Here is a 22,072-nt window from a genome sequence, read left to right as displayed (position 1 = left end):
TTTAGTTGGAAGTTGAGGAGGGTGTATATCTTCCCAGTTCCACATTTCTTTTACAGCACATAAATGTCGTACATGGCAACCTGGGTGACGTAGATGTCCACCTTTTTGTACCATGTCTTGGTCAACACCAGGTATAGCTTCAGACACTGGTCGGAAAGATCTACACCCCCTGTGTTTCTATTGTATTTGATGATGCACTGAGGTTTTAGCCTTCCCCTCTAACACTTACAGGTACAACTCTCATTGTGTAAAATGGATAGAATATAATTGTCTTCCTTGTCAATGTTTCTGAGGGCCAACATTTCATTATTGCGCAAGCACTGGCTGTGCCGTGCTTTTGATAGGGGTGGACCAACTGCTTGGGGAAACCATTAGGTTTCTCATCACAGTGCCACATACTGGGGTATCAACTAAAAATAAATCTGAGCAGCAGGTCCCATAGTATTTTCCCACTAGTGCCCACAGATTGGGGGGAGGCACAGCGATCAAGGTGACTGCTCTTCCCTTCATATTCTGAAGGAGACAGTATATCCTATAGTGCTCTTGCAAAGTTTGTACAATTTTACGCCATAGTGTGAGTGCTTTGATGGGATATACTGCTTGATGTGCAACACACCCTTGAAAAAGAATCAGGGACTCATCAATGCAACATTTTGCTTTGGTGTATAAGTTTCAAGGAATTTATTTAAAAAAATCAATAATGGACATTAATTTGTGTAGCCTCAAATTAGGGATGATTTCTAGAGGGCATTGGGAATTATCACTAAAATGGAGGAATCTTTACGGATTCTGGTCCGGGACATTATATGGGAAAAAAGGGGTGGATAAAATATGGTCTGTGCTCCAATAAGAACGTATGGTGGGCTTTTCTTTTTACTATTCCCATCATAAGGGTCATTGCCCAAAATCTTTGTATCTCATGGGGGTCAGTGGCGTGCCAGGCCTGGCTTCTGCCCCCTTGGTCAGCTGCCTGACGCTGTGCAGCACATAGGTTTGTTTGAGCTCCTAGGAGCTCAAAAAACAAAATGAGGAAGAACTAACTAAAACAAATTATTGGCTTACTGGCATCAATGTCCAATGCTAGGAGTCACAATAAAGGGGGGATTACTCAGTCTGCTATATTTGGGGGGAGCGGACATTGGTCAGACACAAGTTTTGCACACCTCACTTTGGCAGGTGGAACCTGGCCATCATCATAATATCTGGTGTGAGTATGTTCAGCGCTGTACACTTGCTCCATTTTTATTTTAGAAAAAATCGCTAACCTACACTATCCAATTCTCATCTAAACTAACCTAACACAAACACGCTAAAATATTTTTTCTCCCTAACACCTAAAACCCTCTATGCTATCTCGCATTCCCTTTAACCGCTCACCAAACGAATCAAAACTAACCCTAGACTTGTAAAAATTGAATATATATATATATATATATATATATATATATATATATATTAAACGTGAAAAAATAGATCGTGGAGGAGGCTAAATTCGGATAAGGTAATAGGACAGGGTATATATAGGTAGATTTATAAAAAAAATTGTCAGCTACACACACACAATGCTCTGTCTCTCTCCTGCAGATGACAAAGGAACGATCATGCAATCACACGACCTTACTGCCAATAATTGGCTTGCACAGTAGCACGCCATTGCATTTTGTATAGGACGTACTGATACATCCATAAGGGCATAACAATGCATTTTCTGGGCCATACCCGTTCATCCATAGAGGACTGAAGGGGTTAATTGGGTACTAACCATACTCCCGGTATTGTGGGACATTCAATTGACCATTTAAAAACCATCTCTTGAACACACATCTCCAACCATCAATACAGAAAGCAGAATTCTGGAAAGGAAAAGCCAAAACCTTGAATGATTATGGAGAAAATACATTTATAATTGCAGCTTGCTCACTCCTATTTCCTGTTATCAGGTGTCATACTATATATCTTACTTGTTGGCTACCCGCCTTTCTGGGATGAAGATCAGCACAGATTATATCAGCAGATCAAAGCTGGAGCTTATGATGTAAGTTGATCCTTGAACTAACTTTTGTTCTAATACACATTTTTGCCACCACACCAACAACGTATGCAATGAAATATGGAACAATGTAAGACACTTGGGCGAAAACTGTGAATGTGATGGATATAGTCAAACTAACCGAGTCTCAGTATGTGACAAAGACTAATGGATATGATAAGTATGTATGCAGTATCTATATAAACAGGTCATATACAACAGTTATTTTTACCTATGCTTAGTTTCCATCACCTGAGTGGGATACAGTGACCCCAGAAGCTAAAGATCTCATTAACAAGATGCTGACCATCAATCCTTCTAAGAGGATTACTGCTGCTGAAGCTCTGAAGCACCCATGGATCTCAGTAAGTAATTATGATATATATAATTTTTTTTCCTCCATTTTCAAATGCTGTTTCATAATTTATTTATTTTTTAAATTTCATCTTTTTAGCATCGGTCCACAGTGGCTTCCTGTATGCACAGACAAGAAACAGTAGACTGCCTGAAGAAGTTTAATGCCAGAAGAAAGTTGAAGGTATGAGTGATTTTATTCAGTGTGTATGTTTTCTAATGTGACCTAGAATCTAACATGGTAGGACTAACCCTAGCAAAGTAACATTCAACTGAACTGTGAACCACAGTGAACCTAGAAACCTAGCCCAACCAGAGCACAATCCCTATTTAAGTATGTGAAACTGAACAAAATTGTTTATCAAAGTTTGTGGTAGTAATTAATTACACAAAGAAAAAGTACCACAAACTTTGACAAAGTGCATGGAAAGGGTTAAAATACCAAAAATACCACTATTTCAAATACCCTGGGATGTCTAGTTTTCAAAAATATATGGTTTGATGGAGGTAAAATGAATTGGTCAGCTTCAAATGTCCCAAATAGGACATGGGCACAGTTAAACTGAAATGCACACTCAAAATTAATTATATAATTGTATTATTTAATTAATCAATAAAATTAATTTATTTATTTGGTTATTTTTTAATGTAATTATATATACTATATATATATATATATATATATATATATATGTATATATATATATAATAAACTGTATATATACTGTATCTATATACCGTATTGGCTCGGATATAGGCCGCCCCCGTATATAGGCCGCACCCTAAAAGTTTGGTGCAATAATTTTTTTAAAGAAAAAGTTTTTTTCTTTAAAAAAGCACCAAAAAACATGCTGCCACTCTGTCCCCCCCCGAGATATGCTGCCACTCTGTCCTCCCCCTCCGAGATATGCTGCCACTCTGTCCTCTCCCCCTCCCCGAGATATGCTGCCACTCTGTCCTCACCCCCCTCAAGATACGCTGCAACTCTGTCCCCCCCCCGATATATGCTGCCACTCTGTCCTCCCCCCCCGAGATACGCTGCCAGATAAGCTCAGACAACCTCCCGTGCCGGTACTCCCCCCCGTAGAAAGTGCCGGCAGGGGAGGCTGTCTGAGCGTATCAGGCAGTAGGATGCAGGTCCCCTGCACCGCTGCAGGCGATCTGTATCCTAACCCCGCTGCCTGCCCGGCGCCCGGGACTGCATGTCCCGGGCGTCGGGCGCTAGACCCCCAATATAGGCCGCACCCCCACTTTAAAGACTTAAAGTGGGGGAAAAAAGTGCGGCCTATATTCGGGCCAATACGGTAATATAAATAATTATATAACTAAAAATGTAATAATTAAATTAATTAATCATAAATTACACAATAATTTTTTTAAAAAAAATTGCTGCTGTCCAGTGGCAAGGGAGGGCTTAAAACCCCTTCTTTGCCAATGAATATGCCAATGAATATGCCAATGAACATCATTGGATGTTCCTGATTAGATGTTGCCATCAAATAGACCAAAAATACAGTGTAGATATGGTTAATGTTACACATGTAGCAGGAAATGGCTAGATTCTTTTGAAATAGCTTCATATGCGTACAAAAGATTGTCACTCTTGTCTTCTTGTATTAGCTGATTTAGGTTTACGTTTAAAAGCTAATTGGTCATTTTATTTACATATATATATAGATATATATATATATATATATATATATATATATCTATATATATGTAAATAAAATGACCAATTAGCTTAGCATATATATATATATATATATATACACACTACATCTATGGTTTCTATTGTCCTAGGTGAACTTACCCTAGGTAATTATTAAGGTTATTTTTTTGGCATGAATGCAAATTGATATATTTTTGTCACTTACCTAGGGAGCTATTCTGACCACAATGCTTGCAACGCGCAACTTCTCAGGTAGGTGGCAGTCATTCACACTACAATGTATATTCACTGGGGTGTGGCATGTGGAGCAGCATAGTGGATTTCAAAATCAAAAAGAATGGATAAAGATACAAAAATTGTTATTACACCCGTTGTTGAATGAGCGAACATACAAGCAGTCCGTCCACAATATGTTTGTTGTTGATAATATCTGCATGGTGAGAGTGAGCAAATTCTCCATGGAATATTTTTTCACTTGTACATTCCCACTAAAATTGGCTAGCACCATGTATAGGTGGATCTTGACAGTATATGCCAAACTAGATCAATCCAAAAGTCTGTTAAATGTGAATTCTGAAAGTGAAATGACAGCCATATTACTTACAATACATGGAAAGTATATAAATACGAGGATCATGACACTTTGGAAGTCAACTGAAGACACTATGTAATTGCCAACTATGGTATACTACAGTATATATATACATACCTCCCAACATTTCAAAATGTGATAGAGGGACACTTTTTTAAAAAATCTCGCTGAACTCATCAATACAAGCAATTGCACTTTACAATGTCGCACTTGCATCGCCACTTAAAACACACTTCGTTTTTCTCAGCATAGTCATGCATATTAAAAAAAACCAACACATTGAATTGAATTCCCATGAGGCTCAGCCAGACATTCTACTTCCTTGATGCTGGCAGAGCATAATGGGAAGTGCAGCAACAGTAAAACTGCAAATGCTAGCTATGAACAAAAATTCCCAGGATTCTCAGCCAGCCAGGTGTCCACCCTAATGCTGGCTGAGTATCATTGGAAGAGTAGTCCACAGCAGCAGAGATTTTTTAAATGAAAAAAGGCTAATGTTAGCCTCCCTCCCAGGATGCTTACACACACCTGCCCATAAACACACATATACACATACGCTGCCTTTACACACACATATACACTGCCCTTACACACACCTGCCCATAAACACATGTATACACATACACTGCCTTTACACACACACATATACACCTACACTGCCCTTACACAGATATACGCTGCAGAATCTGTAGGCGCTTTATAAATAAAGTATAATAATAATATATGCATGTACACTGGCCTTACACACACACACGTACACTGCCCTTACACATACACACATATACACGTACACTGCCCTTACACATACACACATATACACGAACACTGCCCTTAGACACACACATATACACGTACACTGCCCTTAAACACATACATATACACATACACTGCCCTTACACACACATATGCACGTACACTGCCCTTACACACACATATATATGTACACTGCCCTTACACACACATATACACATACACTGCCCTTACACACATACATGTACACTGCCCTTACACACTAACACATACATGTACATTGCCCTTACACACACATATATACACATACAATGCCTTTACACACCAGCTAACAAATACCTGTACTGCTCTTACACACATACTGGCCCATATACACACACAAGCTTACAAACACATACATACACATATACTGCCCTTACACCCCTTTCTCCCCATCTCTGAAGTGACAGACCTCGCGCTCCCTAATGTTGAGCCGACTAGAGGGAGATTGTGATCTCCCAGCTAGTCTGCAGGCTGCAGCTGCTGATTGGGTGGCTGTGCGCCCCCCCCCCCCCCGCAGCTGCACCTGAGGTGAGTACGGATCTCGCCTCACCCTTCCTCTGCCCATGCAAAGCCGGACAGAGGAAGGGATAGGCAGGACCGTAAATCGTGACTGCCCCGCGTAAATCGGGACAGTTGGGGGGCATGTATATATGTATATATATATATACATATAGTATAGTATGCTATAGTTGGCAATTAGTTAGTCTCTTCAGTGGACTTTTAAAGTCCCAGGGCCAACCCTTAGGACAAACACACTGTTCCATGCTTGTGAACTTTAATTGCATTTGCTGTTTCAATCCATTTGACGTCTCCCACATGCATGGTTATAAGTCCTAGTCTGTAGACGGGACTGTCCCAGCCAAATTTAGATATTTGATACCTATGCTTCTTCAGCTAATGACCTTACTGATTGAAGATAGGAGATGGGGGTTGCACCAATGACTTCACTTCCACTTGAATAAGTTATTCTGTTCCCATTTCAGACTGTTTGTTTAAAAAGCTTCAGAAATGTGCTGGGTCTATCTGTACAAGGGGTTGAGGGCAGAGCTGAAGGACAACTGTTTAGAATCCATTTGAGCAGCTGACTTCATAAAATATTTGCTTCAAATGACCACAGAATTATTAAGCAAGCTAAAATTAAAGAGGGACAGTAGAAAGGGTAGAGCTTAAAAGGCAAAATAAAATAAATCAGGAGACAGAGAGAGGGACATGTTCTTTAAAATCTCCAACAGAGCAAGACAGAGTGATAGAAGCGTCAGAAAGACAAGGAGAGAAGGGACAGAATTTAAAACGCCAGGGTGTGAGTAAAAATAGAAGACAGCCGTGGAGAGAGAGAGTGTATAAGTAGAGAGGGCAGACAGATAAGAAAAAGGCAGAGGCATTAATGAATGGAACTAACTGAAAGAGACACGCTTGCAACAAAAGTCACAGAAGACAGTGTCTGTTTATGAAATCTGTCATCTCAACTATATGAAAGGATTTTTTATTGCGATCTATGCAGGGATAAGCTACTGTCCTGGTCATTAAAAACAAAGTTATACAACAAAGATTGACTTTAAATTCTCTCCGGATCAGTATACCTTGCAGGAAGGATCTCGTTATCTTCCTTGTTCTTCTTTTTTTTTTGTTACCGCTATGCTTCTCCTTGCCTTCTGTGTCTTGGTGGTACCTGGCCTATGTATTTTTATTGCCTACATTCTCTTGCTAGGAGGAAAAAGTGGCAGTAACAAGAAGAATGATGGCGTCAAGGTAAGGATGTGACAAAATACAAAAAATATTCTATACACTATAGCCACTATTTTAGATTTTTCTGAAATATTCTGCTTTTTGGCAGTTATTGGACCCCAACTCCCCGGGGGACGCATTTAGTAGAATAGTCTTGTTTCTTTATAGAACAGGGGTATCCTACTGTTACCTAGGGCATATGACTATTTTAGTGATACCCGGTATAAATAGTTTTAACTTTTGCATGTGCAATAAAACTTTTGATTTTAGCCCGCGAGTAGGAAATTTGACATCTCTGACAGATAAACTTCTTAGCATTGGGCGGAACGCAACTTACACCCAGTCTATGAGATTTTTTTCTTTATAGAATCCACAAAAAAACAACAACATGTGACATACAAATATGTTTCCTGTGAAACAGAGGATGTTAAAGTGACCTCACGTTACCTGAAATGTAGTAAAAATAATATTCAGCAGACTTCATGCAATATGAAGGTCCAAAAAAATGTATTATGATGTTTTTTCCGACGCTTGCATTGATAATAACAAATGTGTATGTTTCAGTAGTCAAAAGTGACATTGTCTGCATTATCAAAGAAACAATATTACACGTTTAAACAATATACGTGATATTTCACAGTTGAACCTTTTTGTGATAGAACACATATCAGTTCATAAAATTTCACCTGTAACTTGCCTTTAGCTTAATCCACCACAGATATCTACAATGTATTGCTGCATTTCTGAACTGTATGGCTCTGAAAGAGTTAATAGTAACAGTCCTATTAGTATGTAGGAAGCCACGTCTTTTAATATACGGGAATGTCGGTGCTAAGCATTTATTTTTATGCTCCTTTGGCACAGAATACAGAAGGTCATTCGATCCGGTACTCATTGATTCACTGTTCTGTGATGTGCAATGTAACGATGGTTAACCCTTTTCATGCCGGAACAGGTGATTGAACCAGTGGAATAAAAAAAAAGATACAGGAGCTAACCAGGCCCCATAATGCTGTCACCATCACTTATTTTATCATGTGCTTATTTTATATATTATATTTTATATATATTTTATATATTCTATATATATTAATAATTATATATTATTATGATATTATGTTAAATCAACATATCTTTATTTTATATTAAGAAATAACAGTGCGACATTTGGGCATTGCACAAATTTTTTACACGGATGAAAGTTTCATTATGCTTAATTTACTGTGACGACCACATTTTGCTACACCACTGCTTTGTAATGCCATTGGATTAACCTATGTTAGAAGTTACATTTGTGTTCTTATGTCTGGAAAGTCGCATAGATTTAAATGACTAGTTTTAAAGCATTGGTGGAAACGCTTTAAAAAAAAAAAAAAAAGAACAATACCAGGCATAATGTGATTAATGTTTAATATCAAGTTATGAAAGTGACATTTTTCATTCAATTAATGAGCATCTCGTATTTGCCTTTCATGTTCTTCTTAGACATTATAAAAGTTCATCATTTTTAATAGGATAAAAGTTGTGTTATTACTGTTAATAGAAAGTCTCACTATTTTTTTATTGGCTAATTTATATGAAAAATTAGAATGGTCACCAGTGGGTTTATTCAGAGCCCACATGTAATAAAAACAGCAATTTTGTGTATACCCAAATTAATGTGACAATTCAGCATTCCTGGGTACTTTCTTAGTAACTGAAAGTAAAGGTATTATAAAGTCATCTGTATTGAAGCATGTGATATACCATTAAAATCTGGCATTATGGAGTATTTACCGTTTTTAGTGCTTCTAAATCATCATATGATGATGTTGATCATAGAACTCCAGAAGTGTCTTTGGGTATGTTAATGTGTGTGTGTTTGGGTGTGTTGCCCATGCATACATACGTTCCTGATGACGTGTCCCACTGGAGAAAAATCTTGGACACCCCTGTTATATAAGATACATAAAGTCTTCCTGTATTGATGCTTTAGAAAAAGCAGTATTTCTTAAGACCATGAAATTTGACCTCACCCAAGCCAATAGTAAATAAAGCTCAACAGCTACACTTGATTATATACAAGTGAAGATTGTCACAGTTCAAAACTATGGAAAACTTCATTTAAATTGTCTTCTCCTTTAAAGTGAAGTGAAGTAGTAGAAATACAATTATCCTATGGATCCAGCTGAAAAGAATTGTTCATAAGTACCATCCTATTACATATTGCATGGTCCAGTAATTCCAGACAGCTTAGACTTCTGGTGATCAAAGGGATAGGAAGAATCACAATGGTTTTCTCGGCTTTTTAGTAATTCTCCTTCAAGTAATGTTTAGTAAGCAGACTCCCTGAAGGATCCCACAACTATCCTCATAGTCATTAATTTTCTACATACCCTATGTCTGGACAGTCATGGGTTAGCTTTTATGAAAAATATTTTCTCTGATCAGGCCTAAGACAGCAACTCATATATGGACATTATATGGACCCAGGGCCGGCCCCAAGTCCTTTTTTTTTTTTTTAAAGCGAAAGAGCGAGAAAGGGGGGCCGAGTGGTTTTCGCTTACCAAGCTGTCAGTACCCGCTCGGCGCCCCTCTCTCTCTCCTCTGCGACGAGTCTCCCTGTTCGGACTCGGTGCCGGCTTGTAATGCTGAGTGCCGGAAGATTACCTCATTTCCGGCGCTCAGCATTACAAGCCGGCAGCGAGACCGAACAGGGAGACTCGCCGCAGGATTGCTGAAAGGTAAGTACAAGGGGGGGGGGGGGTAAGGGTAGATAATAGGGAGGGAGGGAGAGAAAGGGTAGATAAGGGGGGGGCATTTTAAAATTCACTCCAGGCAGCATTTTGCCTTGAGCCGGCCCTGTATGGACCTGTGGAATGAGGACCGAAGGAGCCAAGTTGCCATAAAGAGTAATTTCACTTGTGTTATTAAACACTGTTTAATACACATTAAAATGATTTATGTTACTATAATGATATTGTAAGCAATCATAAGGACAATGGGAGGAGGCTGGTGGTCTAACATTAAACCACACCTGTTTTCTCTCATTGCTTGTAGCAAGTGGCCATTGTCTCTTGTTGCAAATCCCGCCAACAGCACCAGCACTGGCTCCGGGAAACATCAAGAATATCCAGCCAAAAGAATCCACATAATTACAGAATATTCTTTAAATAATAAAAATAAATAGTGGATACCCCATAGAGATTTTTTCTTCACCAATCATATTCTTAACGTGTTTGTACTGAGCCATTCTGCAATATCACATTATCTGCTGTGAGGTGGACTGAGTGAATTAACATGTTTTGCATGTTGATAGGCGTACACAATATCAGGGGCTTAAAAATTATTTCAAAAGAACTTTGATAACTACAAGAATACACCCCAAAAATACATTACACACACAATAATGTGATAACGAATCCCTTATTTTGATTTCTCAGAAGACATTTTGGTCTTTCACCACTTAGCAGTGGCGTATTCTGGCTGTCCCAGGCAGCAGAACCTCTGCCGGTTAACCAGGGGCAGATGGCCTTATTGGGATCACGGCGCTCCACCGCTGCATGGACTGGTTGTAACCTATTCGATACAGCCTCCAGAGGCGAGTAGTAGGGGTTAATTGGGAAGCTGCTTAGTGTAAGGTCTAGGACAGCACCCAGCCAAGATAAGTATCTGTCCTTAGCTATCCCCTAGCAATGCCTCTGAAAACTGCAACCACATTGTTCTTATTATCGTATCTTTTTTCATCACTTTTATCTAGTTTTTCCTGGATATTTTTAAAAAAAATCATAGAATGTTTTACATGCTAAAACTGTAAGTTACTGTGAGAATATTATGCTATTGAATAATCATTACAGCTTTAGCTACTCTACCCCTTTTCTCTCTGCAGTCATGCTGTCCATTCTTATTTTGGCCTAGGCATCTTTTCCTAGCTGGAAATTCAGCGTTTTGTACCTTTTATACACTAAACCTGTATATATTAAATTCTACTATTCACTACAATTCACTATTGCGTGTATATTGGGGTACTACAACTAACAAGCTCTTAAAATCCACAATTCAAAAACTCTATGTGAAAGAGCATTTTGCAATATTTTGTGTATATACATGTATATCAACCCTTTCCAGAATGTAGCGGGTTTGCAATTGCTGGAGTAAATGTGCATGTGCCCCTGAGATACTGACCATTATAAGACAAAGCAGGAAATGTTTATTTCAAAATATTCTGTATTAGCGTGAACATAAACCCTACTAATTCTCTAAATGTTTTCATTATAAAAGAAATGTGCTGCTCACAATCAGAATTTTATCAAAAACTCAATGTAAGCTGGACTGTTACTTAAGGGTAAGCCTGTAAATGGAGTGATCAACGCTTGGTCCAGTAGGCATACCTGGAGATATTCTCAGAGTGCTTGTGGTGAGGCCTCCCTCTTCAAAGAGGAATCTGGAGGTGCAGAGGTGGACCAGAGGAGTCACGCCATAGGCTTTTCAGCAGGTCATAGTAGATGGGCTAAACAGTTCTTATCTGCCGTCAAATTCTATGTTTCTGTTTGGTTACCCACAAGACATGGGAACAAGGGGCAGGAAGTTGGTAAAACCACAAAAAGCAGTTGGGAGAGCCAACAGCCACCCCATACCGGGCTGCTCTGGTGAACTGGTAATAAGTTATAATAAAGGATCCTCATGGGCAGGTCCAAATAGTTCCCAGGAATGCTAAAAAGGAATAAAATTGCTTACTTGAGACTATACATCAACATAAATGTACTTATGCAACATAGAAACAAGGAGTTGGTTTGGTACTAAAAAAGACCATGAGCATATGATGGACCAACATAATCTTGCACATTCTGGGGAAAATAAATATACAAGTCTAAGTAGAAATGGCATATATGGCTCAGACCCCCTGGGAGCTAAGCAATTTAAAGATTATCATGGAAACAAGAAAATGCAATTTCAAATACCTTTCATAAAAGAATAAACATTCTTGCACACAGATTGCAAAATGTGACAAAATGCTCCTTCATGTAGATAACTCTTGCTGTCTCATAAAATCAAAAATCTTTCACCACACTCAATATTTGCTCCCTGCTCTCATGACCTTCATTGGTTAAATATTTGGTCGCTGCAATCTGTCTTCAATTGTTACCATATATATTTTACTTACTTGTGTTACTCACTTTTTTGTGCAGGTTGACATTCCACTGAATGTTAGGATGCATTTTTAAAGTTATGTCTCCCTCTGTGCTCCCACCTTTTCGCACCCACTTTTTGTGCTTAAGAATTTCTATGCTGCTGTAACACAAAGCTATGTATCAAACATTCCTTTAGAATATGAAGCAAGAACCAGCACCAAAATGATGCCTGGAATACCCTTTGATGCGCCTTGACTCATTTTTTTGGTGCAGCTTTTTGCCATGTAGTTGGAAACGCAACCTTAATAGAGAATGTGATACATAACCCTATGCTCTCCGCTACATAGGCTTGCAAACTCCTTCACTGCAGTAATTGTACTTCATGTTTTGTTGTTTGGATTGCACCCTATGTTACATACCTTAATGGTCCTTGTTTTGTGTTGCTTTCTGTGTTGGATCCGGTGCAAGTTTCCCATGCTCTTGGCCGCTTTCTGCTGTAGTTTGCCTTCTCTGTGCTGTCCTTTGTGCCTTTCCCTGTGGTCACTGTGCTTCTGGCTGTGTGTCTCACTCTCCTTCCTATCTGTTCTCCTTGTTTTTCCAGAAAAGAAAGTCAAGTTCCAGTGTCCAGTTGATGGTGAGTCTTTGTTTTGTCTTCTTCAGTGCTGGTTCCTCTAGAACCCAAGAAGGATCAAAGTTTGTTCAGACTGGCACAGATATATCAATACGTTCGCCCATATGACCTTTTGTGAAGAAACTCCAAATATTCACTTAGTCTGTGCCCAAGTATCTTGTTTTTGTATTATTTTTTTAATCACAAATAAGCCAAGATTACATGATATAGCTGTGATATAGGTGAACAGCAATTTAAAAAAGCACTTGAATAGTATAAAATGCAAGACCCTTTTATGCCACACACCAAAGTTAATGAACCAGGATTCATAAAGTAAGACATGGAGTTTAAAATATTTTCAGATGCAATATCCATTTTGTGTCACACACAAATAAAATCACCTCAGTAATTAATAAGTGAAAGAGAGTAAAATTAAAAGGCCTTTTACACCAGTTAAAATTAAATAGACCATTACCATAATGAGGGCTACAGCACATTTCAACAGTACAAACCAGCAAAAAAAGTCACATAAACCCTTTTCTTAGGACCCCTTTATCCCTAATAGTTTTCCCCAGGTATCCCCATATGTACATCGACAACTTTTCAACACCACAGAGCCGCCAGTTGATACAAAAAACTTTTTTTAAGGCAATTTGAGGACCAACTTTGACATCCCACAATTCAGTCCCTGTAGAAATAATAACATCTAGTCCACAATTCCACGTACAATTCTAGATCTAAGCAATTAAACTGTAGCAGACGCAAATAGTGTAGATCACTCTTCTGTGCCGGCCTGAGCAGTATTCACTTTGTCCTTGGACTGAACAGTTCTTTACTGGGCAAGAAGGGGTAGAAATTGAAAAATAGCCAGTGGCTACAGTGCGTCCGCTTCTTGACCAGCAGAAGGGCTCTACAAGTCTAAGCTTGGGGCTGACAGAGGAATAAGCAACTGTGTCTATAGGTCTGTGCACAGTCAGCAGGAGCAGCTGGTATTGGGTTGATGTCCTAAAGCACTGTGTACCCCTTCCACCCTCCAAATGGCAGACTGCACAGACTGGAAATGGGGATTTATGTATATTCATTTTCTCAGCATATGGATGAATACAGTCCGAGACCCCTGTTCTGCTGCCTCAGTCAAGTTTTCTAACATATCTTTTCCTTGGTGTATAGTGGTCAATATAAATGAAACAAAAAAACAGGGGCACCTGGATTGCTTCAAGATTCAAGGCATTGTGCAATGATGTATATAAAATTCTTCACCAGGATTGGGTGATGCTCCTGGGACCACCATATGAGTAACAGTCTGTTGGACTAACAAAATTCTTCCTCCATTTTGGTCTTTATCCAGGAATCTTCGGAGAGCACAAACACTACTATTGAGGATGAAGATACCAAAGGTATGTTATAAAACTAGGGTCATAGCTGGGGACACTGAACCCAGGAAGCAAGACCCTGTATTGGGCATTAGCATAGTTACAAGTCTTGCATGAGATGGCAATGATAATACAGTTGACTATTGACTTGGTGCTGCATTTCCTAACCTCGATTTTTTTCATTTTTGCAGTGAGAAAACAGGAAATTATCAAAGTTACAGAACAACTGATAGAGGCTATTAGCAATGGAGACTTTGAATCTTACACGTGAGTTTTATACCAGAATAATCCTAAAACAACAACAGATAACTTTCCTTTACTATATTTTTCCCTTTCTATTTTCTTTGTTTTGCAAATGATTAACTGATATTTAGACGATCTTCAATGTTCTCCTCTAGCACGTGAGATTTGAAGCGCTTCTCTGCTTTCTCAACACATGCTTTTACTGTCATGGCCTTAATTGTTTCAACTCTTAACCTCATTTTAACATGTGCATTTCTCCATCTCCGGCTGACCAGTAAGATGTGCGATCCTGGAATGACCGCATTCGAGCCTGAAGCACTCGGGAATCTTGTGGAGGGTCTGGACTTTCATCGATTCTACTTTGAGAACCGTAGGTTACCTTCTTAGTTTTGGTGCTGAATATAAGATTTTCATTGCAAATCTCTCCCCGCGAGAGTACTTATTATTTTTGCCATGGAGGAAACATGTGAAAAGACAGGATGCTCTGTACCTCCCACAGGTTTATCTATTATCTTTTAACCAACCGTCCCACTGGTAATGTGGTTAACAAGATGGGCAGTCAGGAGAGTATAGCTGGCCCTATAGCCACAGGGTTAATTCATTATACTCTACCGTACCTCACATGGGAATTTAACCTTGTAGCATGTAGACCCAATTGGGTTAAATAACTAAAGTAAGAGTTGGCAACAGAGTGTTCATGAGAGTTCTGGATTATTCTCTCTTTCAGTGTGGTCACGGAGCAATAAACCCATTCACACAACTATTCTGAATCCTCACATACACCTGATGGGAGAAGAATCAGCCTGCATTGCCTATATACGTATCACTCAGTACCTGGATGCTAGTGGAGTCCCTCGCACCGCCCAATCAGAGGAAACATGCATCTGGCACCGTCGCGATGGCAAATGGCAAAATGTTCACTTCCACCGATCAGGAGCCCCGTCTGTTCTCCCGCAGTAAGAGTCTTGAGTAATCTCATTCCTTCCTGATTTAGCAGGATGGATATTGGAAGGCCCTAATTTATGGGTTTCCAGTCAACAAAAGCAGGGAGGTTTCCTTTCACTGATCAATAAATGAGCAGGATATAGCTGCTGGTAGCTAGACCACCAGAGAAACTTCACCTATTACCCAACCAGCTCTACCAAATCCATGTCTAGTCTCTTTCCTTTCTCTTCCGATCCCTGAGTGACCATACCTGCTTGCAGCTGGCCCCATCTTTAAGCCTATGTGCCCATATTCAGTTAATATTAATGACAGATCTGGGTGAAAGAGATCTTAAGAACTTCTAGGAAAACTCTGTATTGTGTGGTATGCAGATCCGCTAGATCTCTTGTCAACCTGGTTAGGTTAAAATTGCACCACAAAACCAGTTAAGGGCAGGAATAAGTTATTTCCTATGAATGTATACGAGATGGTCTCATGAATGTGAATTAAAATGCCAAATTAGTCATCTTTTGTATTTTACAGCTGAATCTACTGCGGTACCCTGACTTTTATCAAGATAGAAGAGGAAGCCCCATTTAGACACATGCACCTACCCCTCTCTCTCTCTGCACAATTCTTATCTGCCAAGTCACGCCTCACTTTATTTATTTTGCCACTGAGGGACCTGCTGACTGGGCTTATCCGTTTTTTGAATGTCCATAACTCTTTGCCTGTGCGCATGCACAGAGTGAAGTTCTGATCTCCAACTAATAGGAGGTAAGGGAGAGAGAGAGGGTGTGTCGCCTCTGAATTATTATTTTTCTTTTCAAGATGGGTGTCCTACATCAGCTACATATTCAAACTACTGATGCCTAAATATTTCCCCTCGTTTTTGTTTAGCTTTTATCTTTGTAAGAATTGAGTAGATATCAATGTATTTTCACATCTTCAGCACGATGGACAATATCAAAGTTAACCATGACAGTATTACCCCTTTTCAATGGCCACTTGGAGTGAATTTCATTGTAAAAGAAAGCAGATACATCTTCTGTTGAAGAAAACTTGCTTTTTTTTCTTTTCGTTTCTTTTTTTTTTTTCTAGCACAAAAATAAAACGTCACCTTCTTATAGAATTCAAAAAGCACAAGTTTGGGGGTTTTTTGAGTATTTGATTCTCTAACCATTGCACAAGAAAGACGTATACTCAGTTCTGCCATTTTTTGACCCACCTCATTTGAAACAGGTACTGTAAATCATTTGCTCAGTTAGAGGTTACAGCTAAGATTGCCTTAAACACACAGCATCTTCAAACTGACGCCCAGGTCCCAAACGCGTTGGGACCTCAATGGCGGGTGTGTTACTGTTTCCTTACATCTTAATGGCTGTTTTGACAGGTACTGCCTCTACCTAAAGCTTTGCAGAGAATGTATATTTATATAAAGGGGCAGATGGCACTCTGCAAGGCTGTTGCGAACCACTGGATGGTAGTCAATGAACGGGTAACGATAAAATAACGCCCAATATAGACTGATAATGCAAGCTATAGTAATAATATCAATAATATTTAAAAAATATATACATATATATATATATTTTGTGGGAATACATCTGTGTGTTTATTTCTATTGCAAATCTATTATATGCATGTATTTTATATAGGTAACCCACAATTGTAATAATATTTTGCCACTATAGTATCACAATTTTGATTGTATTTATTTTTTTTTGGGGGGGGGCAATGATGTGTTATTTGGTGTAATCGCCTGTGGGCAAATTAGTTACTGCATAAAGTATATTTCTTTGAAACTTTGTTTTTATGCTGCTTGCTTTCAATTTTAAACGATGTCGGGGAAAAATGAGATGATCAGGTGGTTTTTTCCTGAATTTTGTATGAAATGTAGTATTTTTTTTTCTTTTTGCATTGATCTGCAGTTTCTGATTGCTACTTAGTCACTGCTTAAAGTGATTTCTACTTTTTTTCATGTGAGTGCTCAATTAAAAGACTGTTTTTGAGTGGTCTACACGTTCTGCTATGTTGTTTTCTTTAAAAAGAAAAAAAGATCCTATAAGAGAGAAAAGCCAGTATGCATGATATATAGGTTTTGTGTTAAAGTGACTGCTGCAGTGGTAGAGATAAGGTTGTTATATCAGCAGTCCTGTTGTCATAAGTCCTCAGTGGGATACATTTGGTTGACCCATGTCCTACTCAAAGAAAGCATTAGAAAATAGTTGTTCATAAAAGACTATATTATTCTGTTTTACTAGTTGGCCTGATTTTTTTGGAGGAAATTTAACTAATTCAGCGATCATTGAGTTTTCATGAGTCCTCTACAAAGAAGGAATACCAACATTTATTCCGAAGACGCCATATTGCAAAACGTGGATATTAAATCTTCAAGTACCTTCAGGAAAGCTACAGTGCCGTAAGCATGATCAGTTTTTGCTGGGACTTTTTTGGCCTCGGCACTCACCGGGATGACGCATTCAATTTATGAAGATTGGACATTCGAGATGATAAACTTTGGTCGACTTTCAACCGATTGACTGATATTATTTGGAATTGCGATCTCAAAGACTTAACATTTTGCTCCCACTTGCTTATTTCTTCCTTGTGTTGTTATTGGTGACCCATGGTAAAGTTACTTTGCCCTGGAAATGAAATTGAAATATTTTTTTTTAGTTGGCTGCCATGCTTTTTCTGTTGAACTAGTGGATTACTCTGTAAATAAGAAACGTGAACAAAAAAGGGAAAATTAATGATACTTGGAATGTATCCATATTTATTTATTTCTTTACCAGAGACTGAAAATCCTGAGTGATTGTTGGAAAAAAAATCGTCGGGCCAATATTTCTCTTTCAAAAATGTAATGTGGAATAAATGAATATTTGTCCCACTCGGTGATGTATTGTGTTACGGCCAAGCATGGTCATTGACCAAGCTTTTTATGTCCAGTGAAGTAATTTTTGCATGGTGTATATGATGTTGCCCATCTGTGGGTTGTGCCAAAAATCTCCAAAACTGGATAGTTTTGCAATCACTTTTTTAGGGATAAATTATGGGGTGGGATTGTTTGCAGAATGTCTTGTTTATAGTCTTCCGGTGTTATACCTCTGCTTCAGCATATACCTTCTCACCTGCTATAGAGTAGTATAATTCATGACATGAGTGTGAGGGTGCTTTTAGAATCTACGTCAGGCATGTCCAAACTTTTTTCGAAGAGTGCCAGATTTGATGAAGTGAACATGTGCGAGGGCCGACCTTTTTGCCTGACATTCTTTGAACCATTAAAATGAAATGCAAATTTAATTGGGCAACTTATTTGTGGGGCCTTATCAGTCTGGAGCGGCCCACGGGCCGGACTTTGGACATGCCTGATCCACATGATCTTTTCAGAGTGCCAGTATTAGAACTATTCCAGGCCATTGTATATATCATCAGGCTTGAAGATCTGTAGGAGTCATCTAGTATTACCAGTAAAGCCAACCATTTAGACAGGCGTAATCATTTACATTTTACATACACATTGCAATCTCTACTTAATTCCCAGTAGGAAGGACTGACTGATTCATAAAAATGTAAGACTGTCGAGGGTTTTTTATGGTCCTCAAATATAATTTCCTTTCCTAAAGTGATGGAGATTATTTTTCTCTTTAACATATTTGTACTTGCTGCATTATGGTGTGAAGAACACATTGCTACTACCCTTTAAATGAATGTATTTTCTTGAGTGACCAATTATAAGCTGCCTTACCTACATTTTCAATTTGAATGCCACACAAACATACTTTTAGTGAGTATTAACTAATTTACTAGAAACTATTACATTGTTTATAACCATTAGCCATCCATAAATCTAATATATTTATTTCCCAAGGTCTTTTGAGACTCATGTTAGATTTCAAAAACACTGTTCCCATTAACTGTAAAATGTATAGTTTATTATGCATTGCAAGACCCCCGATGTCTTTGGCAGCTTAAAAATATAGCATCCATGGTCTTAGATGGAATGAAACAGCTCTGGATAGTTTATTCAGAGATGATGCCCTCTCCCGTCAACCCCTGTAATATAATCTCATTATGAGCTCTGACACGTGAAAGGAGCCGGGAAAAGTTTAAACAATGTTATTTACACAACTATTATATTGCATAGGCTAATGCAGAAAAGTAAACTGGAAGATGGCACCCATAAGCTATTTCATTGTGATTCATTAACTAATCAAAGAAAATAAATTGCATGCATTGTCCACACATTACCCTACTGGGATTTCCCATCATTTTATTGTATTGTTTACATTTGAAACTAGCCTCAAAAGATGCCTGCTGCCAAAGCACATGGAGTCACATAAACTTGCCTGCGCGCCACACAGTAGCTGCCTCCTGACCTGTGGCAGATCTTGGTTGGCCCGGTCAGATATGTTATCCATAAAAAAGTGACAGCACCTTCTTTTTTTTAAACCGCAGAGTTTGATGAACACTTTAAGCTCTATAACAGATGAGAGGAAAAAGCACAACATTCACTCTGCTCTTGGCGAAAATTGTTTTCAAAAGGACTACAGAACAGCTATAAAAACATTTCTTTGTTTTGTTTAGTAACTTTAAACGGTGAGCCGGTGTAACTTGTTGCCAGAGTGTTTGTTTTAGTTTTATTTTATATCCTGTGGCTGTTACACTGGTTAAATGGTGGTAAATAACCTGGCAAATTCTTCTGGTTGTATATTTGAATCTTGATGTTTGATTTCAATTAAATGGCACAAACATAAATAAATTAGATTGTCTAACATGCAGTTGCTGGGAGTGTGATTTAATTTATGTCTTAAAAATAAAATGTTTAAAAATAATGTTTAATCGTTTCTTTTGTTTTTGAGTCTTGATGGTACAAATTTTATATATAATAGTATATAATAATGTAATACAAATATACAAGGCTAAGTAACCGATCCCTCCACCCTTGGTATTGCAAGGAGATGGGATGCAACACTTGAGATTTGTTTTTTTAACTTGAACTTACTATTTTAAAACAATGACCTTCCCAAGGAACTGGAATTCACCATATTTCACCTTATTGTGAAAATCTTGCATATGCTATGAAATATGGATCTATGCTCAAACATCTAATAAGCTTTGCTTTGACAACAAGGTAGAGATCACTTAATTGAGAGGAATATTCAAGCAGATCCTGAGGTCAGGAAGTTACAACAGCTGCTTCCATGGTATAAGGAAGGGGTCTACACATATAATCACCTAATATGTCATATAATGTACATTTATATTTAATAATTATATAATATTATCAATAAACATCATTACACTTAAGTTATAGAAATGTAAAATGCAGGCTTTGGGACAACAAAAAGGAAAGAGAATAAACCAAGAGGTATGTGGTCCCATATTTATAAATAGTAAATCTGGGACAAACACCTATATCAACATCACAACTAACAGAATCTTCTTGTTGATTGCTCCACAATTTGCAGAGAAATTGCTTTTGTGACCTCTGTAATGTTGTAAGAGTTGCACTACATGAAGAATCCTCTAGATGGCAGTATATGTACACAGAAGTCAGTATACCGCAGTAACTAAACGACCTTATTTAACCGGTATCCTAAGGTATATTAACCCATTAGACCTTCAGTTGAAGTAAGTGAATATGCTGTAAACAATCACATGCACAGACACACGTACACAAACTGTCAGCCTTTGTTACTTATCTGATAATAATGTTTTTATCATGTCTTTTGGGGTTAACTAGAAACAGATATATTAAGAGCTTGTTATATCATATAAAAAGGAACATCTTCAGTCTCTGTACTATAACCTTCTAAGTGTCCCAGTCTATAGGTGGTGCTACCATACATCTAAATGAATTACGCACCCCACATTAAGATCTTTGAAATATAAACACCGTATTATAATGCTGCATTGTTCTAAAACTAAACAAAGCTCCCCTCAAAAACACTATGTTTATTTTTTAAATATACATTTTATGATATAAATAGATCAATAGGTTTGCCACGGAAACAGTGAATGCTGGGTCTTCAAAGACAAAACCTCTCTTTGTCCCCTAGTCTGGCTCACATAGTAGCCTAGTAGTAGAGGTGTCTTTGTATAGGAAGCTTCCTTACTGTTCCCCAGCAACTCACACTCCATGTACCCGCTGTTTTAATATTCACTGTGTTGTTCTAGCAGAGGGAGCAGAACCTGAATCGCTACTTTACACAACTTCATGATGCACATCACCAGCATGTGATGTCATACCACAATGCACAATGCAATGGAGAAAATAATCATTTGTGCCAGATTAGTAAATGCTTCTCTTGTGGGCAGTGCACATGTGGCCTTTGGCATGGCGTGATCCAGGGTAGCACCAGGGGACAAGCGAAAGCTAGAAGCCCAATAATATAGTGTTGCGAAACCTATCACTAACAATAGAAACTGCAACAATGCACACCGCAACCGATCTAGCCATTCTTCTTAAAGCTGTTCTAACGCTCGACATAGTGGGTATATGTGGAACTGCAAAAAAAAACACACAAAAAAAGGCTTCTGGAAGTGGCCCAAAATCTTCAAATCAAAGCAGCCCACGGGCCATCCCCTCTCCCTTGCCTGGTCTCTTGCCATTTTCAAGGCATTGTTGTGGCTAACAATAGCAT

The 22,072-nt window shown here is 38.4% G+C and overlaps 1 protein-coding gene across 2 annotated transcripts in view; it reads left to right on the top strand.

The window, feature by feature from the left end:
* The window catches only part of CAMK2A (calcium/calmodulin dependent protein kinase II alpha), a 57,909-nt gene extending 41,252 nt beyond the window's left edge, over nucleotides 1-16,657 (top strand). Inside the window, exons 9-19 of one of the 2 annotated variants that reach the window (XM_053461871.1) lie at nucleotides 1,941-2,035; nucleotides 2,272-2,394; nucleotides 2,484-2,567; nucleotides 4,262-4,304; nucleotides 7,145-7,185; nucleotides 12,874-12,906; nucleotides 14,231-14,279; nucleotides 14,447-14,522; nucleotides 14,774-14,868; nucleotides 15,226-15,454; nucleotides 15,966-16,657. In XM_053461871.1, coding sequence (XP_053317846.1) covers nucleotides 1,941-2,035; nucleotides 2,272-2,394; nucleotides 2,484-2,567; nucleotides 4,262-4,304; nucleotides 7,145-7,185; nucleotides 12,874-12,906; nucleotides 14,231-14,279; nucleotides 14,447-14,522; nucleotides 14,774-14,868; nucleotides 15,226-15,454; nucleotides 15,966-15,969 — 872 coding nt within the window. In that variant the 3' untranslated portion in view covers nucleotides 15,970-16,657. The remainder of the gene's footprint in view (nucleotides 1-1,940; nucleotides 2,036-2,271; nucleotides 2,395-2,483; nucleotides 2,568-4,261; nucleotides 4,305-7,144; nucleotides 7,186-12,873; nucleotides 12,907-14,230; nucleotides 14,280-14,446; nucleotides 14,523-14,773; nucleotides 14,869-15,225; nucleotides 15,455-15,965) is intronic. The other variant, XM_053461872.1, reaches the window with a different exon arrangement.
* The last annotated feature ends 5,415 nt before the right edge of the window (nucleotides 16,658-22,072 follow it).

The sequence above is a fragment of the Spea bombifrons genome, chromosome 4 (genome assembly GCF_027358695.1).
Source record: "Spea bombifrons isolate aSpeBom1 chromosome 4, aSpeBom1.2.pri, whole genome shotgun sequence".
Classification (NCBI taxonomy): Eukaryota; Metazoa; Chordata; class Amphibia; order Anura; family Pelobatidae; genus Spea; species Spea bombifrons.
This window is presented reverse-complemented; position numbering and strand designations above follow the sequence as displayed.